Here is an 18794-nt window from a genome sequence, read left to right on the forward strand (position 1 = left end):
AACACATCTGCAAGCACAAATGTGCAGATTGGCTTCACCGGGGAGTGATTAATGGCCCTTGCCCTTCCTGGTGCCATGAGGGACTGCTTCCTCGGCCACATCACAACTGCACTGAGCTCAGGACATGGCTGCCCACCGCTGGGCCTGCTTATCTGAGCCATCCCGCAGCGAGCAGAAGATCCCTCGTTGCTCAGCCTGGGCACCATTTCCTTCCCTCCACTGGGCTGCAGGCAGGAGGAAGCACTGGTGGGACTGGGCTGTACTGGTGGGCCCTGGCGGCCTGCAGCCGCCTGTGGCCACAGGGACAGGATGGCAGCACCCGCTCCCCTCCACCTGCTTCTCACTCCTAAGCTATCTTTCTAGGAGGTATCTAAATAGTTTTAAAGGTATTTTTTTATGAAGACTCATCTGGCCAAATTCTAATCTCACTTGTGCTAATAAAAATTTAAAGTAATTCCTCTCAGGTCATTCTGACTTTACATTGGAAAGGTGAGATAAGGCTTTATGAGCTAGGAAGGCAGTTAAATTGCGTAGTGGGAGAATGCTAAAGATGCCAAATGTTTATTATCACATACAGTATGAGTTGCATAAAGTTTAAAACATGTTGAATTTATAACAGTGCAATTTGCACTGATACAGCAAGGATCCCAAAGGCATTTCAGTTATAAACTCTTCTCTGTAAATGTCTTCCTGTAACTAAATAAATAAAGTCCTAATCTATAGCACAGAGAATTTGAGCTGAGGCCTTTTTAGATTAGTATTTATTCATAGACCCTGGGAGAATAAAGATCTCAGTTAGCTTGAACAGCTGAATTGTTGAAACAAAACATGTCCAAGGTTTATGATTTCACTGTCACCATATTTGTACATGATTAATCAAGATGAATGCTTGTCAAAAAAAATAAAATAAAATAAAATAAAAAATCTATTTCAGTTTAAAATCAAATAAGGACAAGATATTAAAAAATAAAAAATAAAGAAAATAAAAATTTCCTTGGAGGAAGGGATTTTCCAAAAAAAGATCAGCTTTGGAAGAATTACTTTGGTTTGCCAACTGTCCATTCCTATCGCATTCACCTTTTCTCTGCCAGCAGAGCCAGTGAAAAACTTTGGGTGATGAAAACTAAACCCAAAGCAGGCACAGGGCCCTTTTCACAATGAGCCAGGTTTCCTGGCTTAACTCCTTGCCCAAAGCAGTGAAGTCTCCAGCTCAGTTGGGTTTGGGGGTGGCAGACCCACATCCCAGTCCCTACCCCGGTGACCCCTGTTCAACCTATTCAGGAGGAATTGCTCCAAGGACAGCCACTGAGAAATCCCTTCCTTCCCTGTCCTGTTCCCCTCCGCCTGCTCTGACGCAAACTTTGTGCTTTACCCTTTCTGCCCTTAATACGCTTAATCTCTGGGCTGTGTCTATTCTGGATTCATAGAAGGAGATTATCTGTCATAAAAGTATTCTGATGGAAAATTTCTGACAGCTTCTTGACTCTTTTAACATTAGAGTCAGAGGCAGAAATTTGCAGTTTTGTTTTTCATGAATACTGATGCATGACTTCCAAAAAAAAAGTTTCATCAAATGTTTTGGCCAATAACATTCAACTTAATGGTTGCACAAGCACAGCGTTAGCTGGAACTGACCCTAAGTAAGATTCAAAAGATACCTTTATCCCGTGTTGGGACACAGACAGGGTATTTTAACATCAAAAACCTGAATGTGAAGGTAAAGCTGAGGAAATACAAGTCTGTTCCCTGAATCTCAAGATAGCATGTTTATATCTTGCTCAGATAAGCCTAAACATTGACATTTTAAATTTCATCACCTCTTGTACTCATGTTAGACTGTTGCCAGTCTAGGTGCAGAAAGAAGAGACAATTTCTGTATGAATGCGTACACTTTATTATTATTATCCAGTCTGGTAATGTGTAACAAATTTGGGAAGAGACACCAAAAACTATTTCTTGCATTGTTTGCTCCCTTTAAACAACAAAACATTTTGGAATAAAACTAACAGAGCAGTGCACTACCCCAGGTATTAAATACAAGTTTCTCCCAGTTTCTTCCTAAATGCTGGTGCTGGCTGCCCATGGGAGGATAACACTGAATCCAACCCATGTTGTTAACAACCCTGTGTTACTGCATAAAGAGTGACCAAAACATTTTTCGAGTGCATGGAGAAGGTACAGGGTGAGGCAATACCACAACAAGCCTGAATTTTAGCCTTCCCTCTAACACTAAGCACAGATTAGCAAGTATTTTCCTACAGCTTCCTTTTATAGTTTACACTAGAAATTGTCAGCCTTGCTTTTATGGTCTGTTATGCTGAATGATGGGGAGGAGGAAGGGTCTGCCAAAGAAAAAGGATAGTAAAAGAAGGGAAAATGAGCTAGATACTCCCAGCTACAGTAAAAGCATCTCAGCTTTAGTGTTGTCCTCTTGTGCGGTTTTACATGCTGCCCTAAATTATGATACATTAGCCTTGGGAGAAATACTAAAAAGCAGTCACGTACAACACAGAATATCCCAGACAGCTAAAGAATGAAATATGGAACCTCTGTTCTTTACAACCTGAGTCTTCCTTAACCAAGTATAAACATTTCCTGCATAGAAACATATAGGCTTTAATACAAATTTTCCAGTGGATTTTTTCCCATTGTTAAGTATTTTATATCCACAATAATACAGTGTAATGGCTGAAGCAAAGATGAGGTGGCGGTGCTCATTGTGTGAAAGATGAGTAATAAAATCATCAGCGTACAAATGATTTTTTAATTAGGTTTTAATCTGTGTATTTAGAGAAGTTATTTCTGTGTGAATTCCACACTGATAATTTTTATCTTGGTGCCGCAGCTGCAGTCGTTAATGGCAGATGCCATGGACACCCTTGAAGGAAGAAGGAGTGATAAAGAACGTGTGTGGAATAAAATTGAGAAGGTAAAAACCTGCAGAAGGGGCAGAAGAGCATATTGTTCCTTGGGGAGTATATGTCCACCTGAGCCAGAGCTGTTCAAAAGGTAGAAAAGAAAGTAGGTGCCATTTGAAAGCTGTCTGCGGGCCTTGAACTCTCTTAGCACTCAGGCACTAACCACAAATACATATTCATTTCTTGCTTTAGCCCCTATGGCTGATCTTTGTCCATGTTAATAGTCGCTTGTGGTTATCTAATGAAAAAGAAATCTGCATAGCTTATTTTTGGCTGATAATTTTGCTTCTCTTCCATCTTTGTCATATGGGTACTGTGCTAATTGTTGGGGTGAGTTGTTAGGGAATAAAACTCATCCCAACAAATGAGGTCCCTCAGTGGAGCTCAAATGAGGCTTTGGTGATGCGAGATGTAACAGACATGTAAATGCTTCTCTGGAGTCTCTGCTCAGCAACCGGTCAATGTAATTCTTGCAGGATTTGTGAAATATGGGGAGCCTTGTGTTGGCTCTCTGTGCAGAGGAATTTGACCCGATGTAGTGAATAATAGGTCAGGCTGGGATGTAATGGGAGAATCTTACATTTGCACAGAGCCTTTCAAAACAAAGCAATTCACTCTGGGCATTCAACACTATTGACATTCAGCCCCTTCTGAGAGCAGGATGGCAATGCATCACTGGGAAGGGAGAATTTTGCTAACAGGTCACAGCATCACTCTGACACTGAATCTCGCAGCTCTGTAGGGCCCCGGGCAGATGCACGCTCACTCTGTACCACGTCCGGACAACAGGGCACTGACAAGACTTGACAGAGCACTATGGCACTGACAGGACTTGATGTTGTTCCACTGTGATACTTAGGGTTTACAGTCAAATCTCAGGGAAAATGCTGAGAACCCAAGCTGCCTGCGCTGCATCAGTGTGAGTAGGACCAGCAAATGGGACAGAGGTGTCTGAAACAAGTGACAGGAGGGTACAGGGGTGTTCAGAGCCAGGATTTACGAGTCATTAGGATTAAAGTTTCAGAAGGCATCACCTCTGAGAGTGAGCTAGACCAGGTATAATGCCTCCTCGAGCTGTCACATAGGTGGCTCATTAAAAAAAAGTTTTCAAAGTATAGAATATTTGGTGACAGTAACCAGAACTTAAATGCCAAAAATTATAGAACAACTAGGTTACATCTCTTTTGAATGTTCATGACGTAAAGCAAACATTAAATATTCCCATTGCTTGTCCATCGCACCAGGATATTCTCTAAATCTCTCACACCTGCCTGCAGATTGTGTGAGAAGCTTTTGCAACACAAATACATGCAATATAAAATTATATACATTTATCAATTGCATACATACTTCCTGCCGTATATACTAAATATTGATAAAAATATGAATGCAAAGAGTGAATAGTATATTGACAAATAACTTATTCCCTCTGCTTCTTTGGCAGTTATCTTTCTCTTTCTCAGACAACAGACTTCAGTATTAGATACAAAGTTTTCCAATTGTTTTTTCCAAAAGCTGGGATTTTAATTCACAGTTAGGTGTTTGAAATAACCAGCCAGATTTTCACAACTCCGAACAACCACAGAGAAAGGATCATGGCTGGAAGTTAGACTAAGTACACCAATATCAAAATATTTATTAAAGGTTCATTAAAAGTCTGTTGGTGGTGCTGAAAAGGTTCCCACATATTTCAACAGACACCAGCTAATATTTCATTGTAAATTTAGTAAAACATCTTTTTTGTGTGTGTGATGTATTTGTACATATACATGTAAATCTTTTATATTTCTCTGGATACTTTAACTTTCGGTATAATCCTAACTGAAATGAAGCTAACATTTAAAAATGGACTGGCATCCCAAATTACGCCACACAAAGCTGTGCATAATTCTATATTTAGGAATAAAATTTGCTCAATGCCTGAAAATCTGCTCTCTGCATTTTAAAATGTGGTGCTTCAAAATTTGTTTGCATTCTGAAAATAATTTTGCATTTCATTTTTGACAGCTTGAATAACTGTATCTGATTTGGGGCATCTTGTTCCAAGCAGAACTCACTGTTTGTTTCATAATACAAAAATACTTTTATATATTATTTCAGAACAAAGAAATGGAGAGCATCATCAAATAGTTCTTTTCTACTTTACTTTTCTCCAAAATTTAATTCCAGCATAATCAGCATGTTCCTAGAGAAATTTTCTTTCTTAATAGAAGAGGAAGGAAAGTACTCAGGGAGTTTGGCTTCTTGTTGTTTTTTTGTTTGTTTGTCTTTTATGTTTCACTTAAATCAGCTCTAATTTAGAAAGTTACACCAGGTTAAAGGACCCTAACAGATTACTAAAAAGGATTAAATCTGGTAACAGAAAACTGATGTGGCATGGATTACTGCCTGTCACTTACTTGTGCTAGAACCATTTTGAAAAGTTCAGTGGTTCTCCATTCGCTCATCACATGTCACTGATTGTAGGAGCCTGCTAAGAACCTTCACATAGATCTAGTTACAGGGTAGTTAATTGTAATTTTGCTGTTGAATTAATTTACATGTATTGGAAAGTGAAAAAGAACATAAAGGAGTTTATACAATCAGCTATAAGTGCAAAACTCTGAGAAGCTGACAGCTACGCTACCACCAGTGTAGTTTGGCTCTTACTATAGAAACAGCTGTTGCACCTAATGAAAGCACTCAAAATTTTTCTCTAATGCAGCAGAATTATAGCTGTGCTTATTTTCCAAACGGTTAAGGGGTCTGTCAGAACTGCCATTACAAACCACTGTTTTCAGAGTTTTATATTCCAGAGTCAGCCATAAAAAATTCATTCAGGCTGAAATCTGACGTACCGGGGCACAAAGCCTGACAACCAAACACTTTTCCTTTTGTCACAGTGGAGGGTTTATCAAATTAGTTTGAAATTAATCTGGGCAATTTTGAATTTACAGCAGTGACAAAGTAGTAATGTATGTGTAGCTTCAAGTGTTTTGGGCATTGCACTGCTCACCCAATTCACTGACAAATTTATGTTTTTAAGCGAACCAATTTTTCAAACGGGCTAATTATTTTCAGAAGCTTTAAATACAACAAAAAGAAAAATGACCCAGTGATTAGCTGGAGAAAAGGGAACATCGCAACTCAGGAGATGCCTTTCTCAGTATTAGCAGGCTATGGACTCTGCAGCCACAAGGAGACCTGACCCAGGGCAGCCTAGATTACTTTGGGAGATTAGGAAACATCCCTCTGCAAAGGCTTAACCACATCTTAGATATCCTTGAAGAATGGAAAGGAAATGTGGGCTGGGCCAGCCTCTCCAAATCCCCTTCATGCCTGTTCTCTGGGATTTTACAGACACTTTGACATGCAGCTCCCTGGATAAACCTGAGCTGAGCTGGTATCGCTGCGTACAGGCACATGGGGCAGTTGCCCCTCCACCAGCCACCAGCAAGTCCATGGGATGGAGTTGGTGGGGTGGCAGCTCACTGTGCCCTGCTTGGCCATGTCCCCGCTCCCCAGCTCACAGAGACCCACCAAGTAGTTCAGACCCCTCCATGTGTCCAGGTAGTTGGATATTCTCAAATATACATCATGACACTCACTCCAATGAGTCTACAACAATTTAACTTTGCCCATGGCCCATCTTTGCCCTCCCTGAGGGACTTGTTTCAGTCGCCAGCACAACTTGCCATAGGCTGAGAAGTGTGCATTGCCCTCTGCCTGCGTGGCCAGGGCTGGAGGCAGCGATATTCCTGTGTATCAGCAACTTGGGGAAACCCAGACACCTGGGGGTAAGACCCATCAAGCAAGTAAGGGAGGGAAGGAGTCCCAATCTACTTCAGGAACAAATGTATTCCTAAAAATTCCCAAACTGAGCTTGCTGGTGCGCAGATTGATGGGCTTACAGCAAGGCATCATACTAGGCTTAGAATTTTTTTTTAATTACTGGCTCTGTCCAAATTTATAGGTTGAATCTTGAAAGTACTGAAATATCACACCATCAGCATTTTATGAGAAGGGACTTCTCTGAAGCCATCCTTGTGAATGCAAAGTCCTCATAAAGTAGCCAGTGGGAAACACTATGGGAAAAAGCATCATAGCCTATCTTATAAAGGGGCTTAAGTCTTCACCAGTGAACAGAGGCAGAAAAATATTTTTTCTTACTGGATTTTAAAGTGTGAATTCTCTTCTTAATTCCATAACATTTGAATTTATTAATCTAATGAGGCAGACAGGCCAGCAGTTTGAGCAATGACTTCTGATGCACAAGGCTCAGCAGCAGTGAACAGGAGATTTCCAAGAGAGATGGAGGGGAAATACCCTGATAATTCAACTTGGTCCCACAAGAGTACTGCAGCCACTGAGTTTTAAGGAAATGGGGCACTACTGTAATAGCCAGGTCTGGCCACTGTTGGCTAGCTGCTTTTCCAACAGAGTTACAGATTTAAGTGAAATCTGCCTCGAGTATGAATGTTGGGAGTAGTGATCAAGCTTGGCCCTGAATAACTCAAGGAATCGGGTCTCTGCATGGCCATTGTAGGATGTTATAGCCACTACGGTCAGGTGGAGGGGTTTGTGGTATCTAAGATACCTAAAGGGGTAGTAAGGGGCCTCCATTCCTCTACAGAGCCCTCACTTCTCTGCAGTTTTGTAAGAGAAGAAAAGAAATAAGGGGGATTGTTTTCCTGTCTCATAACAATAAATTGATTAATAAAGCCTCACAATATTGTTACAGTGAGAGGCATTTCATTAAATAAATAGATACTTTAGAGCCCATCAACCATAAACTTTTGACATCCAGAGAGAGGAGAGCCCAATAAGGTAGCAAGTGCCATATTGGCTCTGTGAAGACAATAATGCAGTTCTACTTCTTTCCTCCATTTAGCCCCTAGGCTTTCATAGTGGTTTCATAGGATCCTCTTAACATCATTTGAACAGCCAAAGGATAGACAGGAGTTGGCAAATAAACACTTCCCTACACTTCTACATGTGAGACACTTCATAAAACCTTTACATCTGAGTTTACCTCAAGGGCATCACATACTTTGCAATTTAGATAAGTTATTATGCCCATCATTTGCTGAGCTCAGTGGAATGCCTGTTTCATAAATCTGAAAACAGAGCAAACATGGATGAGTGAATAAAAGAACAGATGTAACTTACATAAGGATAAGTATATAACAAAAACTGCACTAATATATGTGAATATAAAATGAAGTAAAATTAGCCTAACGTATTATGTAATTCTTTAGCCTGGCACACAGATTCTCAGTAGCTGACCTCTGCTTACTACAGCTCTGCCTTTTGCAGCAGCAGGGGAACACTATCTGATGACCTGTGCTCTTCCACTGACATTATCTCTTAATTGAAAACCAAGCCATGGAAAAGGGCCGTAGACTTGCCAGGCATTTGGTCAGCCAGAGAAGCAAGGAGGGAGATTCATATTTTGTTGATGGAAAGTGGACGTGTTGCTGAATAGCATTGTGCTGGCTACTGCAGCAGTTATTGGCTGTATGTGACTTTGTAGGGTCCTGTGCAGTAACCCAAGCCCATGCCACAGCTGCGAGGAACGGTGCTTGTTCTCAGAGCCGGCAGGCTTCCCAAGTTGTTTTGGTTTGCTTCAGCTTGGCTATTCCTGAACCAGCCAGGGAATGGCTAGCCACTACCAGAAGGAAACTGGCTCCTGGTTTGCTCTCTCCCCAGGGCCGTGATGCAGCCGGGCATTTTACAAATGCACGCATCCATTGTGAAAAGGGAGGAGGGAAGGAGGGTCTGTTTTTTCCAGCCAAATCACATGTCTAATATCATTTATACCCATAATTTATCACTTATACCCATAATTCGTAGGTACAACAACAGCTACAACAAAAGTACTGGTAATGTGAGTGGGAAGGAGTGTTTTGTTACAAGAAAAGCTCTGGTCTATTCCACCAAGCCATAGGGTGAGATAAGTCAATGGGATAATTTTAAATACCAGTAAATATGGCAATTGAGTAGTAAATGTCTCAGACATCAGAATAATGTATCTGGTTGTCGCTGCCTGGCAGTTAAATCACAGGCGATTCTGGACATTAACAGTGCCTGCATATGGATTTAGACAAATATTTCCCCAGCCCTTGCTAATCATGCTGTCACTTATACACGAGCAGTCAGCTTACCTGCTGCCCTCTGCTAGAAAAGGTCTCCAGCCCTATAAACACCTGCTGCCAGGTATTGTTACTGCTGTGAAAGATAGCACGAGTCAACAGGACGGCTCACAGTAAACACTGAGCTGGACAGTGTGATTCAGGAGAGCTTGTGAAGTACCGAAGGACCATCTCCATTGTAAGGTGCTTAATAAATGTAATTCATTACCAGCATCAACAGTTTTTTTATTCAGTTTCCCATCAGCAAATACTCTTTCTTCCATCTGCTTTTAGCTTTGGAGCCTTGCTAATGTGTTAAGACCCTGTTAATTTTTCAGTGTTTCACTAAACTCCATCCTTCAGGGTAGAAATGTGGACAGCGCTGTCTGTCAGACCTCGTTCTTTAAAGAAAGGCAGTGCATGCACACAAGGCATGTGAAACTGCAGAAATGGAGCGTGAGGGACAGCACATTTATCTTTGGCATCAGCATCTAAAGCTATGAACATTTCCAAAAGCGGGTCCAAGGCGAGAATTGTGCGGTCAGTGGGTTACATCGCCAGACAAACGTAGGGAAACGACACTGGCCTGCCCGTGGCCATTCAGGAGATGATGTGCTATGTGCAAACCCAACTCCCTTCCAAAACCAACCACAGCAGCTCAAAAATGCTTCACTTAACACACAAGCCGTAAAATCATGACTGTGGCATGTTCTCAGCTTTTCCTCCACACCCTGTACAGCCGTCCCTGCTCACCCTCCAGGCCCTTTCCATACCATTCCTTTGGTTCCTTCGTTCAGCCCAACGAGTGCTTCAGCAAGTAGCTCTGGGGTACAAAGGAAAACACAGAGAGGTATTTCATGTTTTAAGGCAGCTCATTCGCCTTCTATTACTAAGAGCTCCCGAATAATAGGAATAGGTTCTGTTATGCCCCCAAATCCTTTTTGCTGTTGCCTGTTATTTATGGCTCCCGCATACATTTTCAAAAGCATCTCTTTCCTCTTTCACACTGACTCCCCCAGTCTGTATCAGGATTTAAGTAGTTTGGCTGTTTAGGCAGTATAGAGCCTGTATACACTTGGATCCATGTAACACATACTTTTACAGTTTTACAGTTACAGAGTCTTCTTGCTGCATTTCTATCTACATTTTTTTAAACAGTTGTTTTCCTACCTGAGTTTGTCCTCGGGAGTTTGTCCTGGCTCTTTCATTTGTGCTGTTCTAAACTCTTCAGCAGCAATTCTCTTCTGGTGAAAACTCTTCTATTGCTGCTGTCTTTGTATTTATATTCAGATTCATGCCAGTATTTTAAAAAACACAAGCTAGTTTGTGATGAGAATATCTCCCCCAGTTTTGGACAAGCCATGCAGCTTCCTTTGGACCATCAGCAAGCCATCGACCATGGGCATCTGTTCCTTGGAACAGCCCCCTCGCAGCAAAGGTTGACAAGTTTCATGACATCTGTGGCCCATCAGGACTTGGACAAAAACACCCTGCATGATGGATAGTATCTTTGTGGCCTCTCTTCGTAGCTGGTACATATCAGGTAATTAGGAACCATATGTGAGATGTCTTATCCCAGTGAGTGCATAGGAAGAGCAAATAATATACTAGCCTTGTGCATTTTTCAGGGCAAAACCAGATGCATCTGGACAAAGCCAGAAGTGACTGATTGGACACTAGCAGAAAAGCAGTAGGTGCTTCAGAAAAAGAGGGGAAACCCCACGAAGCCCTGCTCTGCAGAGGAGGTTGGTCTTAACGACCTCCAGAGGTCCTTTACACTGAAATCTTCTGATGGTTGCAGTTCAGCTGCAGCGGCAGGTGCTGCTTGTACATTCTCCGTGCCACGAGGGAATCAGGACAGCATCCGAGAGCAGGACTGCCAGCTCGCTCCCCTTTATCCATCACTGGACAACACCTACAGAAGGACAAGATCGGAAATGCTTCTATATGCTGCAAACAAGGCCTATCTTTGTGTGGACCTATGTAAAGTCACTTTCAAAAACTGCCGTAGGTCTGGGTCGATCCTAAGCCAAAGGGAAACCACACATGCCTTGCCTGATGAGACCCTAGTCAGTTCATCCCGCAGGCTGGCCCCATTGCAATGCTTCTCACCTCTTTTAATTTGCTCTCTGTACTATCCACCTCCTTTTTCCCTGCTCCTTCCAGCTGATCACAGGGGCCAGACCAGAGAGAGAAAAGCCCAGTGAAAGAAATAGGGACAGGAGCTGCCAGAAATGAGGGAGAAACAGGAGCGACTTGAACCGAGGGGCAGTGATGCATTGGGCAGCCTTTAGCTGGGCCTGGTCTGTAGATATTTAACCAAAGTAGAAATGCTGCCACCGCGCTGCTGGGAGAACCTCGGGGAGCAAATACTTGGGATATCTTGAAAATAAGATGTCTTAGCAGCGGAGGATTAAAATACATTGAAGCCCAAACTGTCTCCATAAGTACTCAGGTCACCAAGCAACTCGATAACTTATACTGAGAAGAAGCCCATGAAGTTATAATTCACGTACAGCATAATCCATGTACAGAAGGGCAAAGGACTGACCTGGCATTGATCCCTGTGCAGGGTGAATCCTCGTGTGGATCGCTGGCAACACCGGCAGTGAACGCTCCACTGTGAATCAAGTCCTGCAGGGCTCTTCCCGTGGTGGGATTTAGGGGTGCTTTAGAATATACAATGGCACTTCAAACTTTATAGTGGCTGCAGAGTTTGGCTGTACTGGGATCGAGGCTCAGCAGCAGTCTGGGGTCAGCTATTACTCTGCTTGGGAGTAAATCGCGAGACTTTTCCAAAACCCGCTTCCCTACGCTAGTCACGTTGGGGCTGGCTGTGACATATGTCCTTCTGCACACTCCCATCCACACAGATTCCTTTTTAAGCACTTATTGAAAGAAAAAAAAATGAAAAAAAAGAGAGAGAGAGAGAGAGAGAAAAAATGAAGCTATTGATTTTAAAAATTTGCATTTCCCAACGAGAGCCCTGAAGGTGGCTCACCACAGTCAAACAGCAGAAGAGCGGGCACGGGGAGGTTTTAAATCAAGGCAAAAAGGCAGAACATAATGCTTCCAATTTACTTTCTTAAAATGAAATGTGCAAGCTAAAAAGCCATGAATAAGCACTACTGAACACTGCAGCCACCAAAAAGACATTTTTAAGCGCCCCCCCCCCTTTATCTTGTCAAGAGACTGTATTTTCATTGTGTTTGTGTGGTAATTTAAATCATGCCAGGGCTCAGCACATACAGTGTAATTGTAAGTCAGCGAGGGTTTGAATGTCATCACTGCTGTGCAAATAACATCATCAGCTCATCAGCTGTGTCAGTAGCATTGCAATTATGTAAGCAACTATTATTTCCACCCCTGATATGCCATATTAGAACTTATTTTGGGGGCTGGAGTTGACAGGTATTCTACAAATATGAAAAGCACACAGCAGCAGCCAAGCCCTGGTGGGAACAACATCCCACCCCGTGCTCTCTGGTGGCATCACCAGCAGCTTGGCCACCGCTGGATGGTCCTAAAGGAGCTGCTGGGGCTTTTGCTCGCTTCCTGGACCTCCCTCACCCCTTCCCCACTTGCCTGGGATCCATTTCCCTGCCTCTTCACACCCTTTGTGCTCGGCCAAACACAAGCTCTACTCCCAAAAATCTAACAGATTCTTTATAATCACAGAAGTCACAGAGACATTTTAATTTGGTCTGTTGCAGAACAGCCTTGGGGGCTTGCTTGTTGTTTTTATTATGGCTGAGCCCCTGGACTGGAGCTTGGCACCAAGCGATTAGTCTTTCTCAGACTTCCTGCCTGCTTTTGGCAGATCAATGATTTCCTAAGCTTTTATTTCAGCTTCTTAAAAATGAGGCTAGCATAATGATTCCTTTCCCTAATCCCCTGCATGTTCATATTGTGAGCACGTCACACCAGAGCCAGCCCCAACCTCCACGGGCGCCTGTTGCAGCGGCCCTCCTGGCAGCGGAGGAGCAAAGCCCACTGGGGTGACCAGCATGGGATAAAACTGCTCCCTTGCAAGCTCGTGGGGAGCAGGAGGACAAACTCCTGTGCCCTCAGCACCCCGGATGGGCAGAAGTAATTGCCCACGACCTCTGGTGCTTGCCCGGTGGCCTCTCCATCACACGCACGCCCCTCGCCAACACGCACGGCTCCAAGCTCGGGGCTGAGAGCACTTTCCTAACGGCTCAATATACAAATAAATAACGGCAAAATATACAAATAAATGCAATAGTGAGCCATGCTCAGATTAATTCACAGTCAGCTGCTCAGTGCTGTGACTAAAGAAGCAACGCTCCACTGAATGAGTGTCAGGATGATAGATTAGGACATTTTTTTAAATTTTTTTTCTAAAGATTGCAGCGTAAGATGCAATTGGAAGATTGATTCTTTAGGTCCTCACATTATATAGGGTCTAGGTCCCGAGTATGACTCAGTGCGAAGGGAGATGGTTCCCATCCTCACCATACAGGAACGTTGCACATCACAAAAATTGACACAGATTATGAATAAAGGTAGGGCATGGGGAGAGATAGCCATGAGATTATGAATGCCTGGTGCTCACAGAATACCTGCACACAGTACTATTAATATCTATTTTTGGTTATGAACGTTTATTTTCAGTTTTGAAATCAGCCCTGCAATGAAGTTTATCTATCTGAATGTACTCTTTATTAGAATAATTACGTTTTTATTTGGGGGGGACACAGGTCATCTGTTCTTTTACTACATTCCCCAGTGAATTATATTTCACGGGAAAACATATTTATTCAGAACTTCATTTTGATTTAATAGAAAAATGGTTCATGCCATAGCAATGCAGAATACTCATTTTTCTCCGTGTGCTGATTTTTGGCATATAAATGCCAGAAGCTTCTGTTCTCTTTCCTTATCAAGAAAGACTTGCCCGAGATTAATTTCCTCATCATCCCTTCCTTTTAAAGTGGCTGTTTTTCAATGCCATTTAAAGACAGAGTTGTGATAAATTTCTGTTTTCAATGCACAGATTTCAATGAAAGTCTATTCCACAGCAGTAAAGTAATTGAATCCAAATTCACAGAACTGAATCTGTGCATGCATAAGGCCAAACAGAAAGGGACAAAAAAATTATTAAATCATGTACCATTACTCCAGCCAATTGTACGAGAGGTGCCTTCACATGGTTTTCTTTCTAATGAGAATTAGTTCTGACATAAACTAATTGCCAAAGTTTCTAATGCTTTTATACAGGGAAAGGGACATGATTCTGCCACTTCTTTGTAATTGCAGATTGGAATAATTGAAGACTTCTTATACCAAGTAGAAGACAGTTACTTAAAGAACAAAAGGCTGAGAGCAGCTAGGAGGGAGAAAACGAAAATGAAGAAGCTTCAAAATACGCAGCAACATTAGAGCCTAGGAAATACAAAGCTGTCCCTCACCAGCCCTAAAGACATGGCCACACAGCCAATGAGAAAATTAACACTGTAGATATTTGATAGATAGGTCAGCAAAAGCCACCTTTCCACTTAATGAGCCTTCCCCTCGCTATGGGGTATCTTTAGCAAGACACTCCTGCAGTTCATTAGCCTTAACTGGCTGGAATAAACGTCCACGCAAGTCTTATTTTAAATTGTCTTGTTTATTTAAACAGTAACACCCAGTGGTGCATTTTTCTCTCTACATCCATGAGGAAAAAGCTGGGGAGGGCTTCTAATGGTTTATACCCACGCCAAGATACAGCCAACTGCAGAAAACTGCCTGGGGCCACAGCCCAGCTACCTGCCCGCACCTCTGCAGCCCGTAACTTGATTTTACAGAGCTGAGCCTGTGTGCACACAAGGCCAAAATGGCGTAAATTTCAAGAGGAAGCTCATATGGATTTTCTGACCTGAGGATATTCTGTAGCCACAGCCTGTAAAATCCTCCTGGCTTGGTTGTCACACAAAAAGGGCAGAGGACAGGCATCCCCCCCAGTCCTTAGCTAAAAGGAATTTGGCCTCACATTGTCTTCCTGCCACATTAATGTTTTACACTACAGCTATTGGTACTAGCAAAAGGTGACACGTGGGAGCCCGCACCTTATAGCTGAAGCAAGGATGAGTGCAAGAAACACGACAAAACAAAAAGAGAAAGCAAAAAACAGAGCCCTGCATTGCTCCAGATTAAGAACTTGGAGCCCTTTGCTCTGGTCTGTGCCCTAAGGGTAAGTTTTCCTCCATTAGACAAAAATTTTTTATTTCACAGAATCACAGATTTTATTTTGTTTTAAAAGATCTACTTTTCAATAGAGATCACCTTATCGTGTGGTGTTTGGTAGGCATCCTTAACTGATGTGTGCAGTCTGTTCTAAGGCTGGCATTTCCTTTTCCTTCACTGCATTTACTTTGTAAGAAAATAACCTCAACCTATGAAAATAGGATTCAGTTCCGTATAATTTCTCATTCAAAGGTAACTTTAAAACAAAAAGATAGAAAAAAATCCAGTCAAGCATTAAGATTTAATTGAAAATCCAGGACCTCAAAGGTATTTAGCCACTTAATTCCCATTATCTATTTATCACAGATAAATAGAGTCTAAATCCTGCAGATTTTTAGCTGCTACAGACTACCTTCCTAGGCTCTCGTAAAAGATTTTTTTTAAAACTAAGAGGGAACCAGCAAAAGCTTTGATAGTCGTTTGTTCATCGTTAACAGAGTAAGTATAAAGAAATCTTTCTGAGAAAATCTGAGCTAGCTCAAGCTCAGACATGTGGGACATAGAAACGAAGAATTATTGCCCTTTGGAGACAGCATTATTTTGCAATGGAGTTGGTTTTGTCAGATGAAGTTTTATGACACATAGTGGCAATCATCCATCTTTGATGAGCAGACACATACTAAATCAGAAAGACTGCTCCCCATGGATCATCAAGTCACAGTCAACACACAGTTTGGTAAATCATGAGGCTCTTAAGCAAATACTCTTAATTTGATGTAAACTAGTTTACAATTATGCAATATTTTATGCAAAATCACGTATACTCTTTTTCATCATTCCAGGTTAAAAAAAGTGCAATGAAAAGAGGTGATCTCTGGGGGGAAAAAACAACACTGCCACTGAGAAAACAGTCTGTGCAACATGAAAAAGTCGATCTTGGTGCACTGAGCACAGCGTACCAGGCTCATTGCAGGGCCTTGTGAGAACCCCAGACCCGAGACAAGATGTGACAATTCACTTTCAGATATCTGACATTCAGGTAGGGCAGAAAAACTTACACTACAGATCAATTCATCATTGAGAGAGAGAAGCTGTTGCCCAAATCAATCTGTTAGGTGTCTGAAACATCTGGGCCAACAGCTGGCTACAGCACCCTTTAGTTCCAGAAAGCCATACACTAAGGCAGTTGTCAGAAGAAGTCATCTGTGAAACACCACAAAGGAAACATGAAAGGAGCCTCTGCCACGGGGAAGGGGGTTGCTGTTTTCCAAAAATACCCATCTGTAATGCATAGATTCCCAGGCCCAGATCTGCACGCAGGTGTTTTACTCAAGGCTTTCTGACAGTCAGCTTCACCCCATGAATGTACTTCACTTTGGCTGGATGGCGTGGGAAGGAGAGGGGTGTGCGGGTGGGTCTGATGCTTGCTGCATGCAGCGTAGTTTCCAAAGCATGTGATTCACTAGGCTCCCCTACAAAAAATAATAATAATAATAATAATAATGTCTTTTGAAGAAATTGCAGGCTATTATAATGATTCCCTGGCCTCATAGCTGGGGATTTCTATAAGGTGATGATGTACGCCATGGCTCCTCTCATCAGGAATCGGCACCAGTTGGACTTCATTCCTCACCTTCCTTTTCAGTCTTGCACACAAGGACACAACTGAGACCATTACCCAAGAGTTCCACTTTTGGGTCACTTCTGTTTCAAAGACTAGTTTCCAAATGAACGATGGGCATTTGTTTTCCTCCGTCACATCATTTTTTTGGTCACAAAAATGATTTATCTGTCAACAGCTAGGTTCACTGGCCCCAAGCAACTTCTGTCAGTTGAAACCACTCAATGAAAAGTGAAGAGCACTATACCAATTTAAAAACGGGGAAAAAAAAAAAAAAGTAAAAATACCCTCTCCCCAAGACTGCCTTATAACTCTTTTGCTTGCTGTTGTAATCACCGCTTCCTTGTAAATGCCAGAATTTCTGTACCAAGCCCTGGAAGGGACAACAAGCACAAGCAGAGTGAGCTGCTTCAGGTGTTAGGTACCTTTTTACTGCTTGGCTCTAACACTGATTATGACTCACAGAAGGTACAGGGTTTGGTCTTAATAAACATTTCTCACTTTCACTGTTTATAAAGTCTCTTCTCTCAAAGGGGTATGGTAAAAAACACTTGAAAAATACAAGGTTGTGGTCTGAAGAGAATGGGTGTACAGCTAAAGAAATAAACTGAACACATCACCAGTGGAAGAAGACAAGGTGGACTCATGACATCCAGTGGTGAGGACTAAACTAGAAAATACCTGAATGGCACCCGCTACTAGGCCTTAACTAGCAGTCTGTGGTTGCTACTCTCACTCTGTAGGGGAGGACACCGCTCAGAAAATAACTCTGAGCACCTCAGCCACGCTCCAGCCTCTGCACATATCTCCCTCCACCCGCATTTCACACCAAAAGTGAAGGACAGAACACTTGCATCAAAATTTCCTTGAAATTTGACTACACAGTTTGCAAACCCCTGAGAGCAAGGACCGCCTTAGAGTCTAGTCCACGTGTCCCCTCTAGGAATTAACATATTAATAACTTTAAACCAAACACGATTTAAATAGAAGTCTAATATTAAGTACTCTGTGAATTAATCATTAGTTTAGCAATACAGAGGGGAGGGTCATCAGGCACCACACACTACTTCCAAGACACAGCCTATGGCTAAAATTAGAAGAATTTGTGTATATATATGTACACACACACATATATACATACACACACAGAGTATTATACTTACAACCCAACCAAGTAGTCATACAAATGTAACCTGTTCCTTATTCAGGGGCTAGATGTGATCACACATCTTTAATCTCAGCGGACAGAACAACAGCAGGCCGCGGTTTTACATTTCTCCATTTGAACTACGATCATTGTCACAAGAGCCAATTTCACGTTGGGCTGTTTCTTGTTCTTGTTGCAATTCATCACGAGAAGACATGAGATCCAAGATACCCCGGCAAGGCATAGCCCATGAATAATACAGCGCGTTGCTTTGACCTTTTCAGTTTCCTTTGTAGTGTGATTGGCCAACCACTCCTGTCCTCCCCTGTTAACCACCCCATTAACCTGGGAGGAAAAGGTAGAACGGACAGACAATTAGCCGGCAGAATACTGAAAAGGTTAACGCTGGAGCGCAGAGCCCTGGCTTTCTTCGGCTTTAATGGGTATTAAGATTCTGAGATCTCTTTCCTTTTTCAAAGTCTGCAATGAAAGAAAATAAGAAACCGCACAAGATGAACTTTGTTCTCATTTCAGATTATAATCATGTAGTTCCTTTCAGATGTCACACTTGGATGATTCTAGTTTATGCGTGAATAAACTGAGAAGAATGTTTATTTTTACCCCTCTCAATATGGAGAATATTCAATTAGAGCAGTGAACTTTCTCTTTGAAGCTGGTCATTCTTGAGTAAAAGAAAATTGGAGAAAGTAGAGGCAAAACAGCTCCATAAGGCAGTCTTCTTTACAAAGGTCACACTTGCTACACTAACTACAGTGAGTCATTCCAGGCATTTCCTAGTCAAAGAGAGG

General features: G+C 42.2%; 1 protein-coding gene across 1 annotated transcript in view; it reads left to right on the plus strand.

Annotated features, from left to right (window-relative positions):
• Positions 1–14431, plus strand: part of SPATA16 (spermatogenesis associated 16) — a 77519-nt gene extending 63088 nt beyond the window's left edge. Inside the window, exons 10-11 of the mRNA XM_050712570.1 lie at positions 2846–2929; positions 14309–14431. Of these exons, the coding sequence (XP_050568527.1) occupies positions 2846–2929; positions 14309–14431 (207 nt within the window). The remainder of the gene's footprint in view (positions 1–2845; positions 2930–14308) is intronic.
• Positions 14432–18794: the final 4363 nt, after the last annotated feature.

This window comes from Cygnus atratus, chromosome 9, assembly GCF_013377495.2.
Source record: "Cygnus atratus isolate AKBS03 ecotype Queensland, Australia chromosome 9, CAtr_DNAZoo_HiC_assembly, whole genome shotgun sequence".
Classification (NCBI taxonomy): Eukaryota; Metazoa; Chordata; class Aves; order Anseriformes; family Anatidae; genus Cygnus; species Cygnus atratus.